Source organism: Vulpes lagopus, chromosome 13 (genome assembly GCF_018345385.1).
Source record: "Vulpes lagopus strain Blue_001 chromosome 13, ASM1834538v1, whole genome shotgun sequence".
Taxonomy (NCBI): domain Eukaryota; kingdom Metazoa; phylum Chordata; class Mammalia; order Carnivora; family Canidae; genus Vulpes; species Vulpes lagopus.
The window spans coordinates 10,651,648-10,672,912 of NC_054836.1; the positions used below are offsets into that span (position 1 = coordinate 10,651,648).

General features: G+C 61.7%; 1 protein-coding gene across 2 annotated transcripts; it reads right to left on the reverse strand.

The window, feature by feature from the left end:
- Positions 1 to 199: 199 nt before the first annotated feature.
- Positions 200 to 20,839, reverse strand: WNT9A (Wnt family member 9A). 2 transcript variants are annotated; one of them, XM_041728183.1, is made up of 4 exons: positions 20,642 to 20,839; positions 5,763 to 6,019; positions 4,588 to 4,850; positions 200 to 3,048 (listed from the first exon to the last, which is right to left on the reverse strand). In XM_041728183.1, the coding sequence occupies exons 1-4, from the start codon at positions 20,734 to 20,736 to the stop codon at positions 2,566 to 2,568; spliced, it is 1,098 nt and encodes a 365-aa protein (XP_041584117.1). In that variant the 5' UTR covers positions 20,737 to 20,839; the 3' UTR covers positions 200 to 2,565. The 2 variants fall into 2 exon arrangements, with proteins under 2 accessions (XP_041584117.1, XP_041584116.1); XM_041728182.1 differs by lacking the exon at positions 20,642 to 20,839 and adding an exon at positions 19,260 to 20,605.
- Between the last annotated feature and the right edge of the window lie 426 nt (positions 20,840 to 21,265).

A 21,265-nucleotide genomic window follows, 5' to 3' on the forward strand; every position in this document is an offset into this window, starting at 1 on the left:
ACCCTCCTTCCCCTCAGGCCTTCCTCCCCCCTGGGGCCCTCCTCCCCACTCAGACCCTCCTCCCTCTCCAGCTCTCTGGCTCTCCTTCCCCCCTCAGATCCTCTTCCTCCCCAGGCCCTCCTCCCCATCCCCCCTCCCTCACACATTCCTCCCTCAGGCCTTCCAGAACCCCTCTGAAGGGAGCAGACTCAGATGGGGCTATAATTTAAAATACATTTATTTAGTGTCCATTTGGTTTCTGTTCCATTACACAAAGCGTTAAATAAATACATTCTCCAAGTCACTCGAGTACATGCTATCGCTGTACAGATGAGGTAGAGAAATGCTAGGCTCGCAAGAGAGAGACGCACTCGGTGCAGAGATGAGAGCTCGCGTGTGAATGCCCGCACCCGGTGCGACCCCGTCTGAGTGGCCAGCGGGGAGCAGGTGGCCGGGACCCGCCTGGCCCTCCGCATGGCTCCCACCTGTGGCCCGCTCCCCTTCCCAGAGAGGCTGACCCAGGGGCCCAGGCCTGGTCCCAGAATACAGCTTCTTCTAGAGGATCCCTCCTGCACCAAAGAGAAGTGAGCTGGGAGGCTCCATCGGGAGGAGTTGCTTGTTTAGCAAGATATTCTGATATATATTTATACATAAACACACCAGCCAGCAGACGTTTCCAGCCTGCCTTGTTTAAAAAAATACTTTATATTTATGACATAGAGCTAAATGTGGTATCTGGTTAAAACGATCTCCTTCCTCTGGCATGCTGCCTTTGCAGACCCAGAAGTGACTGAGCTACAGTCTTGTCATGGGCGTGGCTGGCTGCACCTGCACTGGGCCCCGGCCCCCCTCATGATGTCCCCCCTCAGGATGCACGTATTCACGGGGAGCTTCTCTGAACCACAGAATAGACTTTACTATTTACACTATGACCAGGGACGGAGCCCCACAGCCACATAAATAGGTTTCTTTTTAAAAACACAGTCCCCAGGGTTCCCGGAGCCCACGGGACTCCAGGGAACCCCCTCACTCAGTAGTTCCCAAGTCTGCACCACACCCTCACACTGTGTCCCCCCGGGGACACAGCCACTCAGCTGGGGGTGGGGGGACACTGCACCCTGCCACCAAACAGCCACAGCTGGAGGACCTGGGAGCCAGGGCTGCAGTTCATGCCAACAGGGGAAGGGCCACTCCACCCTAAGGAAGGACTGCAGGTGAGGCCACACCAGCTGACCACTGACCGTGCCAACACAGCGCTCACAGGCACACACCACAGATACACGTAGGCACGTGTTCACCCACATGCACGCATGCGTATCACATGTGCACATGGACACACAACCACACATGCTCTCACACATGTACACGGCACATATATGTGTACTCATACAAGCCCCCATGTACTCCCATGTACACTCACACAGATACACACATAGGCTCACACATTCTCATGTGTGTACACACATAATGCGTGCTCAGACGCACACACGCAACACACACAGACACATGCAGGTGCTCATGCACAAACATGCAGGCGCATTCATGCACACATGCTTTCCACACGCATGTGCTCATGCACACTCGTGCAGGCATACACACACACACATGCACACACACTCAAACCAAACCAGGTCAGTGTCGCCCATCCACTTTCCTTCCCTGCAAAGACAACAGCCTGGCCAAGGAGAGCAGCCCACCCTCTGCCAAATCCTAGCCCCAGATTCTCACTGTCCACACCCGTCCTTACCTCCGCCTCCTCCCACGGTAACACTAACACGAAGCAAGCAATGAAATGGCCCCTTCCCTTTTGCCCAGCCCCCTGCAGCCTCCAAACCCACGAAGAAGAGCCTGGAGTGCAGGAATGCATGCCCAAAGTTGCCCAGAGTAGGGTCCCTGGGGACAGCTGGCTTGGGCTACTGGATACAACCTGCTTTACTACTTTAAACACAACAGCAACATCCCTCTCAATTTAGTGGTTTCAAATGACAAAGCAGATCAGGCAAAGAGGTTAGAAGGGGCATGGGGGGAGGGAGGGAAGGAACCCTCCAGACTAGGCTCCCTCCAGAGTAGAGGAAGCTGAGGCCTGAGACAGAGTGGGGGTGGAAAAATAATTATTATATATTAAATAAAAATAATTTAAAAGTCACCGGTATCACTCCCGAGAGAAGCGCTCCATGTCAGAGGGGATGGCAGTGACCCCCACACCCGGGCAGCTGGGCTGTCTCTCTCCTAGTGGTTTGACTCTCTAAGCCAGTGCTGGAGCAGGACAGCCCACAGGCGGCCACACAGGGGACCTATGTGATCACAAAGATGTGCCTGCCGCTCGCTCGGCAGAGGGAGCCCAGAGCAGGGAGGGGCACCACTCTGCAGGAACTGGCCTCTTAGGGACGGACATAGCTTAGAAAGCATGGTATAGCGCTCTCAGGTCATGAGGTGGGGGCGGACAGGGATGCGGGGCCACACCAGGGCCACCTCCCACCCTCAGTCTTGGAGAAGGGGGACAGAGGGCAGAGACAGCCCACCCAGCCCATCCCCAGGCTCCTGTCGCCATGTGCCAGGTGTACCGGGGGCCCCAACCCGGGGGGCTCAGCTCTTGCAGGTGTAGACCTCCTCACGCTGGGTACACTGCCTGCACTCCACATAGCAGCACCAGCGCACCTGGCACTGGCACGGCCGTGTCACCACCCGGCTCTGCGTGTTGTGGCCACGCCCACAGCAGATGCTCTCACAGTTCTTCTCCCGGTGGCACCTGCGGCCAGCAGTGCCTGGGGAAAAGCGGCTGGCCAAGCAGAAGCTCGGCGAGTCATCCAGGTGCACGAGCTCTGGTGTGCGGGGCAACGGGTCACTGCCGCTTGTCCCTGTAGCCCGGCCCCGAGGTGGCGAGATGGCACCGGCCTCACCAGTGGCCTCGTTGGTGGTGCTGCCCACCTTGAGCGCCGTCTCATACTTGTGTTTCAGGCGCTTGCCCACCTCATGGAAGGGTGCCAGCTGCCGCCAGCATGTCCGCACGGTGCAGGAGCCTGACACACCATGGCACTTACACGTGGTCTCCACCCCGGCTTTGATTACCTGGTGGGGGGGAGGGGAGCTGGGCATGAGGGCCACACTGTGAGGCTGGGAACAGCCCCTACAGCTGACCCCCAGGCCCCCCAGGTCCCAGCCCAACCTGGCGGATTATCACTACCCATCACCCAGGCTCCTGGCTCATGTGCCTATCCCTCCCCTCTCCAAGCCTCTGATGGCCTAGGACAGATGCCTTACATCCAGGACCTGGCCCCACAGTGGAGGCCTTTGGTGGGGACAGTCCCTCCCTGCATCCAGGGCTGCCTGGCCGCAGGGGCTGAGCATGCCACCCGGGGAGCCTCACAGCCAACGCCCCACCAGGACCTCCCAGTCTGGTCTCAGCATCCTGCTTCCTGGAGAGAGGGAGGACAAGTGAGTTACTTGCCCAGTTGGCAGGACTGGTCATCAGATCCTCCAGAGAGGAGGAGCGGCACCCGCATGTACACACACACAGGGCTGCACGGAGGGGCCTCCTGTCTGACCACCCACACGGGGATACCTGACAGCAGAGAGGGGAGGCCCTCCCCAGGGCACCCCATCCCCAAGCCGGGCCAGAGCTCCCACGCTGCCCCCAGGGAGGGCCCACTGGCTTGAGGGGGATTAGAAAACGTAGCTGCCCTCTGGCCAGGCAATAGAAGAGTCACATTTAATGACACTTTGCTGAGAAACTCGAACAAATTTAATTAAAGTGCTGCTTCCCTGGCCCAGCAGAGCTAATAGAGCACTTTCCATATTCTGACTTTTCATTAATAGCTTACAAAAGAGTGAATGCAAAAGAAAAGGAGCCTCCTCGCCTTAGGGATTTAATCTGTTCCCGCCCCTCCCGGGAGGGCACAAAGAGGGGCACAGCTCCAAAGAGAAAAGGGGAAATTGATTCTTTAATAAGCACAGGACTCAGAACTCTTGTTTCTCAATAAAGAGGGCTCAGAGCAGGGCTGGCTCTAATTACAGCCCCCCCCCCCCAAGGCTGAGCTCCACATCCCCGGGGCAGCCTGCCGAGCACGCAGAGCCCCTGACCATCCCACAGCCCCACAGAGCCTCAGGGGGTGTCTGGTGGTCCCAGGTGTGTGGGGACTATGGGGATGGGGTGCTCTGTCCACATGGGGGGGATGGCCCTCGTGATGGGCCCCAGGCCTCCTCTGGCACTGAGGGGCTGCAAGGAGGGTGGAGGATGGTGCTGAGCCAGGCAGCCCCAGGTCCAACCCGCCTGCAGCCAGCGGCCCCCAGAACACCCCCAGACCCCCCACCTCATGAGAGGTCACAGCGGCACCTAGCACCCCCGGAAGACAGTGAGCCTGACAGGCAAGGAGGCTCCAGGGCCCGGCTGGCAGCTCAAGGCTGGCACTGACCCCCAAGCAGCAGCCCCACCCCGCCCCCACGCCCGGCAGACACCCTGCCCCCAGAGATGCCCCACCCCACAGATGCCCAGCCCCGAGTGATGTCCTGCCGACAGATCCCCCACCCTGCCCGCCCCAGACAGCCTGCCCACAGACGCCCTGTCCTGTGGACTCCCCGCCCCACCCCGCGGTGCCCCGCCCCGCTTGCCTTCACACCCACGAGGTTGTTGTGGAAGTCCACGCGTGCTCGCAGGTCCTTGCTTGACCTCCGGCCCAGGAACTCCTTGACGAACTTGCTGCTGTACTTGAGGTTGTCCCCACAGCCACCCCACTGCCAGGCCTCCCGGTTCTCCAGGTCTGGGGCCTCGTCACAGGTGCAGCGCTCCATGCGGCCCGCGCTGCACGCCTTGGCCAGCGCATGGGTCAGGCCCGCAGATGAGATGGCGTAGAGGAAGGCAGTCTCCTTGAAGCCTGTGGGGTGTGGGGGGTGGCGCAGGGACGATCGGGCCGGTGAGCCGGCGGGAGCACCCCCCATGTGGCCCAGGCACGGCCAAGCCGGGGCAGTCCGGCCAGAGCCCTGACTCCTGGCCACAGGTAGGGTCCATGGGAAGGACCCTGGCTGATGATCGCCTTGGATAGGGGCGTACCTGCCTGGGCTGCCGTGGAGGCCCGCAGGGAGGAGGTGTGCTCCTTCTGCCCTGGGGTATGATGGAAGAGGGCACAGAGAGTTCACAGCACCTGGAGACCCAGCTCTGCCCAGGGATCAGAAATTTCGTCCTTCAAGGTCACCTACCCACCAGACTGGCGGCGAGCCCCACCCTGCCCTGGGTCTCAGGTCCCCAGTTTTTAAAGGAGGCTGTTGAGAAGCTCAGATCAGAGTCCAAGGGAGACGTAAGGAAGAAGGCTCTCTACTCAGGGCACCAGCTGGACCTCATGCCCAGCCGCTGGGCCCCGGTCACCACCATGTGGCCAGAGCCATCAGAGCTGCCTTAGGCTGCATCAAAGCACCCAAATATGCCTCCTGGGGCCAGCAAGTTTTCCCCAAGGAGGGGCAAGGCAAGAGGAAAGGCGAGTCAAGGGTCTGAGTGGGAAGAGAGCAGGGTAGGAGTTAGAGGCAGGTGGGAAGGAAGGGACAGGGACAGGACCAGGTGGCAGGGTTGGAGACTAGACTGGCAGTTCAGAAGGAGGGAGGAACTGCAGGTGGATGGACGGATGGGCCAGAAGGGAAGGGTGATCAAGTGAAGACTGAGCCATGAGGGAGTGAGTGGTGGGGAGGAAGTGAAGCGCCCAGGCTCCCTAAGCCACTTAGGACCAGGTGAAGGAGTGGTGCCCCGGGGGCACAGACCCAGCTGGAAGGCCTGCCAGGCACTATGGTGCACTCACCTCGCTTGAGCAGGCTGGCCCGGTACCGACCCTCCAGAGTACAGTTCCAGCGCTCGAACCGGAACTGGTACTGGCACTCCAGGGCGCTCATGCTGACCGCCTCCACCAGCGTCTCGGCCACACCTGGGTCTCGGCGGCACATGCGCCTCTGCTTGCGCTCCAGCTTCAGTCGGTCGCAGGCCTTGTAGTGTGCCTGCGCTGCAGCGTCGGGCTCCAGGGTCAGCGGGAGGATGGTCAGGGGCTCGCTGCCAGTCAGCCTGGGTGCAGAGAGGCCGGGGTGAGGGCCGCTCTGGAGGTGAGCACCACCACACACACCCACACCTGGAGAGGGCAGCCCAGCGCAGCATGTGTGCCGAGGGCACAGCTGGTCAGGGCAGGGAGGGGTGTCAGAGCCCAGGGGGGACCACATGGACGCACCCACCTGCTCCTGTGCTTACCCAGCCGGAGCAGGCACTCCTCCAGGACCCCAGCTGGGGTGGCCCAGCCCCTCGGCCTGCAGCCTCTGGGAGAGGGCCCTGGGCTACTCCCTGCCCACTTGCCACCTCTGCAGATGGCCCTGCAGGGCCCAGTGGGGTCTCCCGAACTCCTGGGCACAGAGAACCTCCCGGCAGAACCCAGGCCGGTTCCTGGTTCTCCTGCAGCTCCACATCTCTCATCTGAGCTAAGGTCCAGACCTTGAGGGTCAACCACCAGTTCTTAGGCTTTCCCCAACCCCCATTTCATATGCTTCACCCAGGGAAGGACCAGTTCGGACCTCCTGCCTGCTCTGGGCTCCGACCCAGAGGTTTGTGTCCTCACACACCCTTGCCCAGCATCTGCCAGACCCTTAGCCCTCAGGACAAGGTGGAGGGGAGTGCCCAACCAGATGTGGGTGGGGCTTAGACCTTCCTCACATGCACATCACAGGAAACAAGCCTCCCCACCCCAGCCAACCAGCCCAGAGGAGCCAGGGGTGCCAGGCATCCCCAGACACTTAATCCGACACTTTGCTCCATCCCTATTCCTGCTGCCACTCGAAAGCCCCCTCAAGGGCATGGTGGCCACTGGGCTGGCTCCCAGCAGCTTTCTGCAGGGAAGGGATCTGGGCAGGCCTTGTAGCAGACCCCAGCATTGATACTGGAGGCCAGGCTCCCTGGGAACAGCCTAAGGTCCTGGCTTCCAAAGCCCCAGCCTTCCCCCTGCCCTTCACATCCCCCTGTGTGGCCTCTCCTCGGCCCTGCCTGCTGCAGGGGCCTGGGGTGTGTGTGTGTTGAGGTGGATCCACACCTACTCTGCCAAGGGCAGGGCTTATGCAGGGTAGAGCCCATCCCTGCTCCAAGGGTCCTGGACCCAGGCCCCTGAAGGAGCAGCACCTGTCTTGCCTTTCTGGTCAGCTCCCTGTGGACAGGAGGCCAGGGTGCTAAAGCCCAGGCAGGAGCAGGGCAAGGCTGCGGGGATTCCACTGCAGATGGTCTGGGCCTGGGGTGCAGAGGGGAGCAGGCAGTCAGGTGGCAGATAGGCAGCTCTGCGCACACAGCCTGCAGGGTGAAGCTACGAAGGCAGGGCCTGAGGCCAGTGATGCACCCGGAGGGGAAAGAACCAACCCCACCACCCTCTTCACACTGGTGGCTAGCGGCTCCCTGAGAATAGCCACCCCAGACTTTGGCCCTCTTCCCCATGGTGCTCCAAGCCAGCCAGCACCAGAGAGCTTGTGGGCATGAGCGGAGAGTTCCAACTGGCCCCATGGACAAGGGTGCTGCCGAGCAGAACCCAAAGCATGTTCCTACAAGCCTGAGTCCATACAGATGCTGCAGGGCACATGCCATCCCAGGAGGGCCCACTGGTGCACAGTGACCAGTGTGGGTGTGAGCCAATGAGAAGCCCAACAGGATCCCAGAGCACAGACAGGCCTCACATGGGCAGCAAGGCCTTTGGGGAGAAGGCACGTGTGAGCCCGGAGCTAGGACACCGTGCTGGATGAGCCACAGGACAGGGAGGAGGCAGCAACACATCCTGGGTTAGGGCTTCACGCCCAAAGACATGGGTATGTGTAGGGGTGGACATTGGACGGCTCCTACACTCCCAGGCCTCATGCCGGAGCTCAGACAGCCCCAAACACAAGGACAGCTGCCAAGCTGGGCCAGGGGCATGCAGGAGCCTGATGACGCCACGCCAGGGACTGGAAGGGCCACTCCCCACACAAAGGCAGCTCACACAGTGGCGACTGGTCCCCAGACAGGAATGTCAACAGCTGTGCCCAGGACGGCACACCACCACACATCAGAGAGCTGTGGCCTGCAACCTGCATGTCCCCCAGACTGGATTCTTCAAGATTAACCAGCTCCAGGCTGGTGCCAAGACATCCTGGGTCCAAACGGACCAACTATGGCAAGGCCATCCCCGGAGTACCTGGGGCTGTGTTGGGAAGGGCAGTTGTGGGTGTGGATGAGGAGAGGCAGTGAGATGGTGGGTGACACCACCCCCAGCCCGCCTGGAAGTGCTGTGTCCACATGGCCCACAGGGCTGAGGGCAGGGCTCCCCTGGGGCTGGCCTGCATCCACATGGCCCTTAAAAATGCAGTGAGTTCCTGTGCCTCCAAAAGGACACGAACCTGTGCCCAGCAAAGGGCTGCAGAGTCCAAAAACCAGAAGACATGTCTCAGGGGACACATGGGCACAGGAGCCAGCGTCCTCCGTGTGTGCAGGTGCATGCGGACTTGTCTGTGGAGCAGCAACAAAAGGAGCCGGTGGCGAGTGGACATGAGATAGAAGCATGGAGCTTAAAGGGAGGGAACACATCTCGTAAAACTTACAAGAGGCTCCACCCGACTCAGAAACACCACAGATGCATCCTTGGAGGTACAGAGATCAGGACAGTTGGGACATGGCGGGCGGGGGGCAGTCCTGCAGGCTGGGAGTCTGGACACAGGCCCCCCAGGTCTGTCTCCAGAATTACAGGCTCCAGATGTAGGTCGAAAAAGCATGCACACTCATGTCACATACTCGAAACCCACGCCTGCCGTGACACGACCCTGGGAGCGCCGTGTTATACCACGAGGCCCGCAGCTGGCTGAACAATGGGGCTATCCGTACCGTGGAGCTTGGTAGGTACCAGGAAGCCACAACCTGCTGCACCAGGGGGCCCAGGGCAGAAGTCGGCCCAGAACACAGGAGGCCCCGGGCAGCAGCAGCTCGTTTCCATCCCCTAGAGCTTGTCACATGTGCATGGGATGGCGGGGGCCCATGCAAACCAGCAATGCTTCACATGCAGCCCCGCAGGCCAGCTTCCAGCTACAGGGCCTGTGATCTGATGCTGCTTGGTCCAGCCCCAATGGTGCCCCAGGCCCCTGGCACAGCTCAGGCCCTGCCCAGCTGCCCACCCTGACCCCACCCCAGCGGGCTGCCCTCTGCCCGTACTGGGCCAGGAGGCTGAGCAGCAGCCCCACACCATGTGACAGGTACGGGCCCTGTGCTGGTCGGTTCCTGACCAGGAGCAGGGACATGCAGCTGATCTGACGTTAGCTGGCCTCCTGTGTGCCCACCGTGTGGGGATTCGCCTCCGACAGCATCCAGAGGCTGTGTCCTGTCATGTGGTCTGCAGACAGACAAGGCTGTTGGCTTTCTCTTTCCATCGCAGGGACCCTTGCTGTCTTCCTGCTCCATGAGGGCTTTGAGCACCACGGTGCACAATCTGCCCACTGCTCCGTGGGGCCCAGCGCCTCGATGGTTCCTTGTGCTGGCAGGGAGGTGTGCCCTGCGTGAGAGAGAGACATGGGCTCCGGGGCCAGGATGCAGGGAACCTCGCCCTTGCTCACCTGTACCACATGCCGAAACCTGCGTCCCTGCCACCCAGACCCAACCCTCGGGAGGTGCAGAGGCCCTGCAGGTGGGCGGAGCACCAGAGGCCAGAGCCGGAGCATCACAGTGCTCACCTGGCCAGAACACCATCGCTGCAGACACACCACCATCCTGCCCGAGGGTCTGAGACACGTCACGGGCAGCCACAGCATCCTTGCCTGAGTCCTGGTCCTCATGGGAAGCTCTGGCCGATTCAGCAGCCACAAGCATGTGGTTCGAGGCTGCCTCTAGGCTAAAGAAGTTCCCCCCACTTTATGTCTGCTCCAAGCTTTTCAAAACTCACCAACGGATGTTAAGGGTCATCAGAGGTAGCCCCTGCCCCTGCAGGCATGTGACTCCTGTGCTGTCATCTGTTTAAACCAGCCACTCCCTGCTCTCCCGGAGTGACAACGGGGTGCCTTGGCCTCCCTCACACCCTAGCTGCTGCCCCAGGATGTTGTGTCTAGGCCCCTACATCTGCATTTCTAATTTTCTCTTCCACACTCATCCTGCCAGGTTTCCAGGTTTCCGCACCTCAGCAAGAATTCGCTCTATAACTTTGCCGGAAGACAGGTCAGACTAGCATCATGTTGTCCTGTTTGGTAGGACTTGCTGCGAAGCCCCGTGGCCTGACCTCTGCTAGATGAAAAGATCTTCCTTCTGATCCAAGTACTTTTCTCTTTTCCAATCAGCTTTGCGGAGGTATGATTCACATGCCATAAAATCACTCACCTGAGGTCTCGGAATCAGGGTCTGGCACACATTCCCAGATGTGTGCAAACACCTCCAGGTCGACTGCAGGGTATTTCACAGTCTCACAAAGAAAGGCACTGCTGCGGCCCCCACCCCTGCCCCCCACTAATCCACTTGGTGGGTTTGCCGGTCCAGACGTTTTGTCCCCAGTTTTCTGCATTTCCTCAGAACCTGCAGCCGCACTGGCATCTAAGTGTCCAGCATCCCTCTTCTGTCTGCAGAATCTGGGGGACTTCCTGGTAGAGGAGTGCTCTGAGTGTCTCTGCTGCATCTGACTCATCACATCTTCCCAGAGAGTGATTTCCTCATCTCAGATGCACAGGTGTCACGTGTGCATTTCTGCACTGCGTCTGCGTTCTTCAGGTGTAGCTTACTGTTCCTTTCCTTAAATCCGGGACCGATGCTTGCTGAGTGTTTCCAGGCTTCTCCACTTCTCAAATATGCATTTCAACAACTACTACACCTGCATCACAATCAGACCACCCTGTAGAGCCTGGGTCACAGCCTGGAAAGTGTGTAGAGCCTCAATCACAGCTCAGGTCACCATGCAGAGACTGACTCACACCTCAGGTCACTGTGCAGAGCCTGGGTTACAACCTGGGTCATTGTGCAGAGCCTGGGTCATAGCCCGAGTCACCATTTGAGCCTGGGCCACAGCTTGGAGATAGTGTTCAGCCTCAATCACAACTCAGGTCACCATGCAGAGGCTGAGTCACACCTCAGGTCACCATGCAGAGCCTGGGTCACAACCTGGGCCATTGTGCAGAACCTGGGTCACAGCCCAAGTCACTGTGTGAGCCTGGGCCACAGCCTGGAGATAGTTTAGCCTCAATCACAACTCAGGTCACCATGCAGAGCGTAGGTCACAGCTCAGGTCACTGTATAGAACCTGGGTGACAACGTGGGTCACCATGCAGAGCCTAGGTCACAGCCTGGGTCACTTTACAGATCATAAACAATAGCCCGAGTCACCTTGCAGAGCCTGGGTCACAGCTTGGGTCACCATGCAGAGCCTGAGTCACAGCTCCAGTCACTATGCAGAGCTTGGGTTACCATGCAGAGCCTGGGTCACAGCCCCAGTCATTGTGCAGAGTCTAGGTCACCATGTAGAGCCTGGATTGTGGCGCTCACTGCTTCTCTGTCCCTCCTATAGTTCCACTCTCTCCCTAAGGTCCACTGAGTTTGTGTGTTCTCTCTCCATCCTCCCAAGTGCCCTGTGCTTACATCTGTGTCACCCACGAGCCCACGATAAGACTGAGGAGCCCGCTACAACCCCGATCCTTTCTCCTTGCAGCTGGGGCATGTCCTGTACTGGGTGCTGGGGCTGTAGCTTACCTTTTCCACTGGCCACACCTATTGTTTCTCTTTCTGCCTGCCCTGTGGTGTTTCAGTCCATCTGCCCCCGCTATCTGAAGTTTCACATTCCCATTACTTTCATGTCTGCTGCACATGGACACCCGTCTGTGGCTCACCCACATCTGGCGGCAACTCCAGGCCTGAGGACACAGGCCAGCAGGCTCCCCAAAATGTGTGCCATCATGCACTCCACTGTTGGGACCCGACGAGATGCTATTCAGCACCCACATACCCAGTCCTGGGCATCCTCGCTCCTGTACAGCATCCTCGTCCCCAGGGTAGCTTGCACTTGTTCGAAAACACCTCCCTTGGACGCCCCAGGAGGTAGCAGTTCGCAGAGCCCCTGTGTACCTTCCCCTCCGCAGCTCGTGAGACCTTGTCTGCATCTGTTTTCCCAGGTAGCTCTTCATCTTGGGAATTTTGCATTTCCAGTTCCTTATGTTCTGGTATGATTTTTGCATTTTCTGCTTGAGACTCCTTGGGGCCTCCTGAATCCTGTAGTGACCCTAACAAATTCTGAGAATTTCGGAAAATCCCAGGCCATTCTCTTCGGACAGGACCTCTGTCCACCAGCCCCAGAGCCTGGCACCTGGCCTGCAGGGACACTGAGGGGACCCCCTGGGCCATGGCCCCTCCCAACCTTCACAGGCCATACTGGGTGCAACCTCTCCTGCCCCACCTTCCAACCTCGCTAATTTCCTTCAGCTATTTCTAATCTGCTTTCAAACCAATCGACAGATCACATCTCCCCCACCCCCCAATTCCATTTGGTTTTCCAAACCTGCAGGGTTAGTTTTTGTGGTCTCTTATTCCTTATAGAAATTCCAAGCTTAAAAAAGAAAAGAAAACAAAAGAAAAGAAAAGAAAAGAAAAGAAAAGAAAAGAAAGGAAAGGAAAAGAGAAAAGAAAAGAAAAGAAAAGAAAGAAAGAAAAGAAAAGAAAAGAAAAGAAAAGAAAAGAAAAGAAAAGAAAAGAAAAGAAAAGAAAAGAAAAGAAAAAAGAAAGAAATTCCAAGCTTATCTCACTCAAAGCACATGGAGAGCGTCCACCGGGCCTGTGAGGCCAGGCTCACAGGTCTGCTGCCACACTTCGTGGGGCGCACAGAGGCTTCTCCATGCATGCACGCCCAGCTACCCCGACCCATGTTGGTCACCATATGCGGCCGACCATATGCCAGCAGCAGAAGACAGGTCCCCACATTCACACCCTCTGGAAGCTTGGAATGTACCCTGTTTGGAACAAGGACCTCTGTGGATGTAACTGAGAAAAGGCTCTTGAGAGAAAGTCACGCTGGACAAGGTTCTGTGCTGCTGAAGGCCCATCCTCCTGACCAGCCCAGAGCAGCTCAGAGGAACGCCCAGCCTAGCCCAGTCCCACCAGGAGTGAAAAGAACCCAGGACAGATACAGCCAAGTCTGGGGCCCATCCCCCTCCACAGGCCAGGCCTCAGACTGTTCAGTGGCCTAGGGATGGGGCCACCCCTCCAAGCACCTAACTGGTCACATACTGTCCCAAATCTGCCCCCAAGGGCAGTGAGGTGGCTGGACTGGCAGTGCTGGTGAGGCGCTGGGAGGCCCTCGTCCTCAGGCAGGAGCCTGGGAGCCTGGTCCCCAAAGCACTTGCTCCTTCCCACTCCACAGTGGGAGCGGATTTCAACGGCCCTTCCTCCTGCCAACAGGCCAAGCCACCCCAAGGGCCACCCTGCCCACAAACCCAGCTCCCTGGGCTGGGCGGAGGGAGAAGAGGCTGGAGTTCCAGAAGCCACAGCACCCTGCCAAGGAAACCTCAGCCCCACCAGACGGCGTTTAATTTCTGTGTGAATCAAATTCAAAACAAATTCCAATGCTGAGAAACTGGTTCTGAGATTAACCCTCCGTCCTCCTGAGGCCTGCTGCGTGACGCCGTCCTGCCCAGTTTCCTGCCCAAGCACGTAGGTCGAGGGGGTGGGGCGGGGTGGGTGCAGACATCCCTGGACCCTGGGTGCTCCCGGCAGGCTCCACTGCCATCTGGGGCACTGACAGACAAGGAGGTAGCAGAGGACACCGGCCACGGCAAGCAGGGCAGGAGGATGGCCCTGGCCGACAGGCCACTCGTGCGCTCTGGGAGGACAGGCCAAGCACCCTTGTGTCTGTGACAGCTGTCACCACCGTCAGCTGCGAGAGCTGCAGGGCCCCACATTCCAGGGCCCCGCGTCCATGCAGGCATCCTGGGCGGGTAGCATGGATGCTCCAGGGTAGCTCCTGGCTTGGGTTGGGCTGGGGGTCGGCTGGCAGACACAGGCCTCGGTCACACCTGGCAAACAGCACTGCACAAGGCCTGCTGCCCCTGAGCCCCACAGAAACATCCCTGCACACGCTTGGCACCCCTGGGGCCAGCAGCACCCCCAGGACAGCAGAGGGCAGAGGCGGGAAGCAGCCAGGACACCTCCATCACCCCAGCCCAGGCCTCACAACAACAGGAGCCCAACGAGCTGTGACAGAAGGGACAGGCAGGACCTGGTGCAGATCCTGGGAAAGCTGCCACTGGTGTCGCCTCCATAGTGTCACCTCCGCGACCCCCTTGCTGCCCAGAGCTGACCTCTCACGTGCCCAGCCCCGAGGGGGACACCGGGGCAGCCCCGAGGGATGTCCTGCCCTGGGGGCTGGTGGTGGTGCTGGGTGGCTGCTGCGGCTCCGCAGTCCAGGAGGGGGCCAGCTGTGACGCGCTCAGGTCTGGGCGCCCCTGGGGGCCTCCCCCCTCCCCAGCCAGACCACTTCCCTGGCCTCGTCTACCTCAGGTATCGCTAAGAAAAACAAACGCAGCTTGAGGCTTGCGTTTTTCCATTCTCTCGTCCGGCTGCCGGCCTCGAGATGCTGGGCCTGCCAGCTGGGCGGCCGGGTTTCCTCCTGCGGCCAGAGGCGCTGGGCCAGCCAGGAACCGCGCCGGGAGGGGCAGCGGAGGACGGCGGGCCGGGCCCACGGGTCATGGAGCCAGGCGGCCCCCCGCCACCCAGGTCGGCGCTGCCCTCCCGTGGAGGCCCCTGCCGCGCAGCTTGGCCCCCACCTCCCACCCAGCCCAGGGGATACCCTGGGCCCCAAGACACATACACTCCGCCCACCCCCCCGGAGCTCCAGGGGCCCATGATGCCCGCATCTGACGGCTGGGTCTGGGTCTGCGGCGCCAGAGGGAGGGTAGTGTGGGTGCCGCGGGGGACACAGGGCCGGGGGGGGGGGGGGCTGGGGCTCTGAGCACAGAGCCCTGCTCTCCAGGGCAGCCCAGAGGACAGCCCCACTGGCCAGGGGCGACCCTGCCAGGCTCTGGCTGGCTTCCTGGAGGACGCGACAGCTAAGGCCGACCCTGGAGCAGCGGAGGCCACCCGCTGCCAGAGGACACTTGCAGGGGGGCCCAGGCCTTTCGCCCTCTCGGCCCCCCCGGGGGCAGGGCGGGTATGGTGGGGGCAGCCCCACCGCCCAGGGCACAATACACAAAGGAGCCTGCAGCCCTGCAGGCCTGGACGGGGATGGGGGCCGGCTCTGCTGACAGGTGTCCTCTTTCTGCATCCAGGAAACCAACCCAGGCCCCTGATCAGCTCATCTCCTGCATCCATCCAGGTCCGATGGCCTCAGGGCAATCGTAGGTGTGCATTCTTCCCAGGAGTGAAACTACCCACTCACTTCTCTGACTGTCCTTGACACAGGGGCTCCAGGGCAGCAATGGGCAGCACCCTGAGTTAGGGCCACCCTGGGAGCCCAGGCAGGGTCCCACAAGTGCCCCCAACACAGTGGCAAGGATGGGGGTGAGATTAGGCCAGCTGTCCCCCCGTCCAGACGGCTGCCGGCTGTGGCAGGACATCTGCTCCCACAGCTGCGGGGGGCCAGGTGGCCATGGCTTCCTTCTCACCTCAGGCTCGCCACAAGGCCTGGGCTGGCGCTCAGCACCTGCCTCTACTGCCTCTGTGCTGGGGCGGGGGATGGGGGCACAGAGCCCGCAGAGCAGACTGGCCGGGACAAGACAGGAAGGGACAGACTGTGGAGAACAGAGAGGATCCAGGGCTGCATCCCCACCCCTGCCCACTTGCTCCATCCACGTGCCTCCCCACGCCTGCTCCTGCCCCAAGGTCCCACCCCCCCCACTCCCCTGCATCCCCTCTTCGCCAGAGCCACATCCCCTCCCCACGTCCCCCTCACCCACAGGGCCACTCCCGAGGGTCCTCACACATTCCCTGTGGCCCCTTGTGTGGGCCCCTACTCAGCTCCCACCTCAGACCCCCTTCTGCACACCCCCCTCTGCGGGCCCCCCTCTGCAGGACCTCCCCACCGACGCTAGACCTGAGGCCTTGCACAGCTGCTCCGGGCACACCTGTCCTGCCTGCTGCTTACACCGCCTGAGATAACCGGGACACCTCCCCGGCTGCCCACCGCCCTTCTCCGCCACGGGAGGCTGTCTCCCCCCACAGGTGACCCCGAGCACCTGGCCCACCACAGGCCTAGTGAGCAGCCTCTTAGCTCTACAGGGGGCTCCCTCCTCCTGCCCCGAGCCCTTCCCTCTCCTCCCTCCTCCAGGGACCTGCTGCACACACCATCTCCAGGGAGGCAGCAGGCATTGACCACACAGGATTCCCAGCTGGGCCCCAGGCTCCTGCAGAGGGGTGCCCCTGCCCCCTGGCCCCTGCCCCCTGCCCCCTGGTGCTGACCCCACATGCACAGCAGTGCTGGAGAGCAGGACCAGGGCAGCCTCTTGGGCACATCCCCAGAACCCTTGGCTGGGCCCCCAGACCAGGCTATAGCAAACAGATGGTCATGTGCACCACCCAGCCACGCTGGCGGCCAAGCAGAATAATGATCCCTGGTGGAGGCCCACGCGAGCAGCTTCTGCACACATGGGTGAGAGACGGCGTGCCAGCTCCTGGTTCAGGTTGTTCTCTGCTCAATAATATATGCAGATATATAAAGAGTTCTTAAAAATCAACAACAAAGATCCACAACCTTGCCTAGAGCGGGGCAAAGGAAGTAAGTTGAGATTCCTCCAAAGAGAACATACAGACGACCCGCATGCCCATGAAGGATGCTCATGGTGCCAGACATCAGGGACATACAAACCAAAGCCCCAAACCAAACCAAACGTACAAACCAAAGATACCACCCCACATCCCCTGGGATGACTAGAATAAAAAGCAAAACAGAACAACAAAAATAACAGAAATAACTAGAACTGGCGAGTGTGTGGAGATACTGGCCCTCCTCTGCATTGCTACTGGGAGCATAAGATGGCACAGCCAAACCAGTAGAGCAGCTCCTCCAAACAGTCACCCCGGATCCGCACTCCCACCTCGAAGCACACACCCGGCAGAACTGCAAGCCTCTCACGGCAGCGGGATGAGAGCAGAAAGGGGCCAGCCCCCCGGGTGCCCACAACAGGAGCACGGAAGAACAAGACTGTGGAGCGTCCACACGACCGATAATAATCTGGCCACAGAGGGAACCAAGCACAAGTTTACACCACAGCGTGGATGAATCCTGAGAATGGATTGGTGAAATAAGCCAGACACAAAGGCCACATGCTGTATGATTCCACTTATGTAAAATGTCCAGAACAGGCAAATCCAGAGACAGAACGTGGATTAGCGGTTGCCAGGGGTGGGGGGCAGAGGCGGGGACAGGATATGAGGTTTCTGGGGTGATGGAACACTCTGGAATTAGATAGAGGTGCCGGCCGCACAGCCTTGTAGATGTACCAGAAACCACCGAGCTGCATGCTCTCACGGGGTGGGTTTACAGGATGTGAGCTGTGTTTCCATCGCAGAAACCCCGGCTGGCCCCTGAGCCCCTCAACTGCCTTTCAGACAGGCTCTGAGCACCCCTACACACCAACGGCCAGCCAGCGTGAGAACCCCCAGGACCGTGCCTCGCTCGTCCTCCTCTGCACAGACCTCCCAGTGGGGTCCTGCTGCCCCAAGCCAGCCAGCCAAGGTGTCTCATAGAATGCAGGGTACCAGGACCAACCCTGAGAGGGTCCATGGGAGCCTTTATTAGTTCCCTGACGATTACCCACCGTAGAAACCCGAGGCAGCTCCCAGATGCAAGGGATCTCCACGGGTGCAGGCTTGGCACCCTAGGGATCTCTAAGAAAGGGCAGCATGGCACCCTCTCTGCTGGACCCAGCCCCTGGCTCCATGCTAGTCGGGGACAGCAGAGCGCCTCAGCCTGGGTCAGAGGGCATCCCTTCCTGCATGGATCTTCAGCAGACACAGGACACTCCTCAGCTCCATCCTCTTATCCGTAACACCAGGGGCAGGGCTGGGTGCAGGCGGAGCTTTCAGCCCACCCAGGTCCACAGGGATGGGGAGGTGGGACTCTGAGCCTGTTTCCCAAACTCACCAGGAGACCCGGGACTGGCCCCTTTCTGCTTGGAGCCAGGCACACACCCCCTTCCAGGAGGGCACCGGACCAGGCTGTCTAGGCCCCTGGAGAACCAGATGGAAACGCCACCTGCTAATCACACCACCAAGAAGCAGGGCCAGGCCACGGAGGAAGAGAGAAGAGCCCCGTCCCCATGGCCAGGCAGCAGCCTGGCGGGTCCTGCCTAGCAGCCAGAGGCGGACAGGGCAACAGGAGCAGGGTGGCTTGGGTTGCAGCCTCGGGGAGGGGGCAGGGAGGGCTCTTGCTGCCCACGTGACACCCCCCACCCCACCCCAGGCCAGCCTCTCTCGGTTTCTGGGCTGTAACTGGAGCTGCCCTGCCTGCTTGCAAGCCTTCGTGCCAGGCAGAGCTTTCAGAGAGGGGGAAGGGAGGAGGAAAGCCTGAATCCCTGCTCCTTCCTCCTGCTCTGTCTCCACACCAGGCTGGGGGGAAGCCCCTGCCCTGCCCACCTTGGGCCTCTGCTCCCCCCAGTCTTCCAGCTCCTGCCACATCACTGGGCCAGGACCACAGGCCCCAGACTGGGGCCCAGCAAGTCACTGCTGACCAGAAAGCCTGGGCCTCCATGTATGGAATAGACCACAGCATGTCTCGCGCCCTCCTCAGGAACCAGGGAATCACCTCCCAAGGAGCCCAGGGGTAAAGACCCCTCTAGCACCAGCACCCTTTCCTCCTCACCCTTTCCACCCTTTCAGCTGGCACCAGGCCTGCCCCTGCTCCAGGACGTCTGTCCATCACACAGAACCCAGCTCTCCTGCCAGGAGCCCGGGGGATGGCAGGGGCCCCAGCAGAGCCAGCTGTCCCCAGAGCAGCACGTCTGCCACCCATGCTCTCCATGGGACCGCCCCCTGGAGACAAGGTGCTGGGCAAGGGGACCAGCCAGAGAAGGCCCAGGGACAGCAAGCCCTCCCTGCGCGCCCTCCACACACCCACAGAGCTCAGCGAGTTCCCCAGAGGTGCAGAATGCCCGTGCTGCCTGCGGTGGGGGTGGGGGTTGGGGGGCCAGAAGCCAGGACCCAGGACCCAAGACCCCCACCTACCCTCCACAAAGCAGCAGGGCTGGCAGCAGACATGCTGCAGACAAGCGTAGGGTGTGTCTGAAGCCTAGTAAGCAGACCCGAGGCTGGGCCGGCGGCAGAGCGGGAAGGCACAGCTGGCTGCCGGGCTGCCGTGACTCACCGTGGACCTGCGGCCAGACGGCCATCCTCTGACCCTCCCTCTGCCCGCGAGGGCGAGGCAAGGCTGCACAGATGGCGTGCAGGGGCGTGCCAGCCTCTGCACAGCCCAGGCCCTAAGCAGGGCCGGGCCCACTGCCGCAGCCAGCAGAGGGCTGGCGGGTGGGGTCTCCAGGGGAAGGAGACACGGAGCTGACCCTGGAAGATGACCCAAGAGAAAGGAACAGAAGGAGAAAGGGGGGAAAGAAAAACACAAAGGGAAAGTTTCCCATGAAAATATTTTATTTTCTTTGAGAACAGGATACACCTGCAGGGCTCCTCGCCCAGTGGCCTCTCCCCGCCCTGGCCGTGCCACATTTCTGGACCAACGGGGCCCTCTGCTGGCCAGCGGCCGCGCGACGGCGCCCGGGCCCTGGGCTAGGGAACAGGTGACGGGCAGAGGGCGGCAGCCAGGAGCCGCCAAGGGGCGCCCTGGGCAGGGGCCAGGGCGCGAGGGTGGGCCGAGGCTCCGGGGCAGCGCCGGGCGGCAGGAGCGGAGGCTGAGGGCCCCAGAGGGCTGTTCGCGCGGTGCCAGCCCAGACCTCGGGGTGCCCATCTGCGTGGCACAGCGAGGGAGGGTCCCCCCCAGGTCTCCGGGCTGGGCATCCCAGATGTGGGAGACGGAGGCGAGGTAGGGCAGGAAAGACCGGCGGAGGGCGGCGCGCCGAGACCACGCACAGCGCTGCTGCGGGGCAGCGTGGGGCAGCGACCCCTGAGACAGCGGGGGCGGCGTCACCGCCCAGCCCTGCGCACCCGGCCAGTCCCACAGAAGCGCTCCCGCGGGCCGGGCCGAGCGGGCCTAAGAAGCAAAGCGCAAGAAAAATAAATTCCTCCAGCTTGGAGGGATTTTTTTTTCCCCTTTGGGGCTCCGTGCAAGGAACATCTGGATTTTGTACGTATTTTTTTGTTGTTGTTAAATTAACTTCTCGAGGAGAGAAAGGAGGGGGAAGCTGCAAGGGGGGTGGATGGGCAGGGGCCAGGAGAGGCTACAGCCCTTCCACCAGAACCCGGCGGCCTACCGCGAAGCCAGGACCAGGCTTGGTCCCCGTGCTCCAGGGAGGCCGGCGCACGGGTGCGTCGCGGCGACGACGACTCCGGGGTCACGGAGGACCGCGGCCCCGTGCCAGCCCGTAGGGCACGCCGGCCCATCTCCCCACGCAGCGCCGCGAGGACACTGACTCGCTGACCGAGCAACGCGCACGCCGCCAACAAACAGCGCCGGCCACGCGTTGGCCCCCGCCAGCCGCCCGGCCCGCGCACCTGGGCCCCCCGCCTCGCGCCCGCGCCGCGTCCCCGTCCCCGCGCGCCCGCCCGCCTGCCTGCCCGCCGGGCCGCCGAGGCACCTACCCGAAGTAGGCGGCCGAGGGGCGCAGCGCGGCGAGCAGCAGCGTCAGCGCGAAGGCCGCGGCCAGCCAGCGCGCCAGCAGGGGCCCATCCAGCATCTTGCCGCGCCTCGGCGGCTGACCATCGCGCTCCCGGCCCCGCGCAGGGCGCCCCACGGCCGCCGCCCTCTTATAGCGCCCGGAGCGCCGGGCCGGGGGCGGGGCGCCGGCCAGCTGGGCCCGGCCCGCCCGCGCCCAAGGAGGGGTCACGCCGGCGCCGGGGGCGGGCCGAAACCCGAGCCGAGGGCACCGCCCCGCCGCGCCGCCGCCCGGCCTTCGGGTGTCGGGGCGCGCCCCGCGCGTGGAGGCGGAGCGCGGGGGGGGGAAGTGCGGAGCAGTGCAGGGGGGCGGGGGCCGGGGCGGGGCGCGAGGGGGGAGTGCGGAGCAGTGCAGGGGGCGGGGGCCGGGGCGGGGCGCGAGGGGGGAGTGCGGAGCAGTGCAGGGGGGCGGGGGCCGGGGCGGGGCGCGAGGGGGGGAGTGCGGAGCAGTGCAGGGGGGCGGGGGCCGGGGCGGGGCGCGAGGGGGGGGAGTGCGGAGCAGTGCAGGGGGGCGGGGGCCGGGGCGGGGCGCGGGGGGGGGGGAGTGCGGA

Bases quoted from the DNA above. Each gene is read 5' to 3' on its own strand.
- WNT9A (XM_041728182.1), bottom strand. From the start codon at position 19,612: ATGTGGCACGGCCAGGGCGGGGAGAGGCCACTGGGCGAGGAGCCCTGC. The intron at 6,020-19,259 runs GTGAGTCACGGC...CTCTGCACCCAG, and splicing joins CGTCTGGCCGCAGGTCCACG to GCTGACTGGCAGCGAGCCCC. The intron at 3,049-4,587 runs GCAAGCGGGGCG...CCCCCCCACCAG, and splicing joins ACAACCTCGTGGGTGTGAAG to GTAATCAAAGCCGGGGTGGA.